Source organism: Penaeus monodon, chromosome 31 (genome assembly GCF_015228065.2).
Source record: "Penaeus monodon isolate SGIC_2016 chromosome 31, NSTDA_Pmon_1, whole genome shotgun sequence".
NCBI lineage: Eukaryota > Metazoa > Arthropoda > Malacostraca > Decapoda > Penaeidae > Penaeus > Penaeus monodon.
In genome coordinates, this window is record NC_051416.1 from 23,274,139 (window position 1) to 23,275,505 (window position 1,367).

At 36.4% G+C, this 1,367-nt stretch overlaps 1 protein-coding gene across 1 annotated transcript in view; it reads right to left on the reverse strand.

Annotated features, from left to right (window-relative positions):
* The window catches only part of LOC119593113 (protein BUD31 homolog), a gene marked incomplete in the record, with an annotated part of 10,992 nt that extends 10,506 nt beyond the window's left edge, over nt 1-486 (reverse strand). Inside the window, 1 exon segment of the mRNA XM_037942076.1 lies at nt 257-486. Coding sequence (XP_037798004.1) covers nt 257-350 — 94 coding nt within the window.
* Between the last annotated feature and the right edge of the window lie 881 nt (nt 487-1,367).

The window sequence follows — 1,367 nt, forward strand, 5'->3', positions numbered from 1 at the left end:
AAAAATATACATCTTTTTACACAAGTTTCATAACGATAATTGATTGCTTTATACCAATGACCTTCTAAAAAAAACATTTTCAATTTCCAGATAAAAACTCTTTATTTTCAGAATTACCAATCCCCCACTTGAGAATATCCCAGAATATCACATCAAACACACATACCCCTTTTACATAAAAAAATCACTTATTACAAAGAATAACAGAAGACTTACGACATGCATTTAAATACCCATTAAGAAAAAAAACTCTCACCTTCTCTCATCTTCTGATCCAGTTCCTCCAAAGTCGGCTCAATTAACTCCCATCCTTCTGGAGGAGGCTTCCTACTACGTCTCACTTTAGGCATTTTTTGATAAAAACACTTAATAAGTCCTTAAAGACAAAAGAGAAATCCTTCAATAACAAAATCTACAAACGTTTCCTTCTTGACTCTGATGTAAACAAAGAGTCAAGTGCGGTCTAAGCGAACGCGACGTAGCGGAAATCTAGCGAAGGTGTTGAGTAGCACACTGTTTTTTAGCGAATTTGGGGAAAGGGTATGGGAAAATGGGGGATGATGGGAGGGGGAGTTAATGATTTTGGGGAATTGGTAGAAATTAGGGTAATTGAGAGTAGGTGGGGTTAAGGTAATGATGAGGGAACGGGACGTAGCGGAAATCTAGCAGTGTTGAGTAGCAGACTGTTTTTTAGCGAACTTGGGGAAGGGTATGGGTAATGAGGGGGGGGGGTTAATGATTGTTTGGGAATTGGTAGAAATTAGGATAATTGAGAGTAAGTGGGGTAAGGTTATAACGAGTACTATTATGAAGTTATTAGTGAAGGGCGTTAATTACTTTATCTTTTTCTGTCTGTATGTCTCTCCACAATTATAGCTCCATAGTTAAAGGTGCTATGCCCCACGTTCCACATCTTGATATATCATTAAAGAATATCAGATAACCCATAAACTGCAAATTATCAAACGTTCCCTTTTCTCTCTGGTCTTAGCGAACATGTTGTAGCGAAAGACTTAAATAGCGAACTGGTCTGAGTGAACTCGAGAGAATATGGAGGGGAACTATGATAAATAAGGAATTAGGGAATTCCAATAATAAAGACTGACTGGGGTAGGTTGCGATGGATGGTGCAATCTCGAATTTATTAAGCATTTTTTTTACACAATGATGTTTATTATTTTTCTTTATCTATGTTCTGTCTCTCGCGTTCTTTATCACAAAAGAAAATAGAAATAATAGGCGATGATGCGTATTGCTTCCTACTATTACTGATTTACTGCTTATATTCTAATAATTGTTACTGTCACCGTCTACCTTAGTATAATGAGGGTAATAATGATGATAAAAAATGATGAAGAAAAAGATGG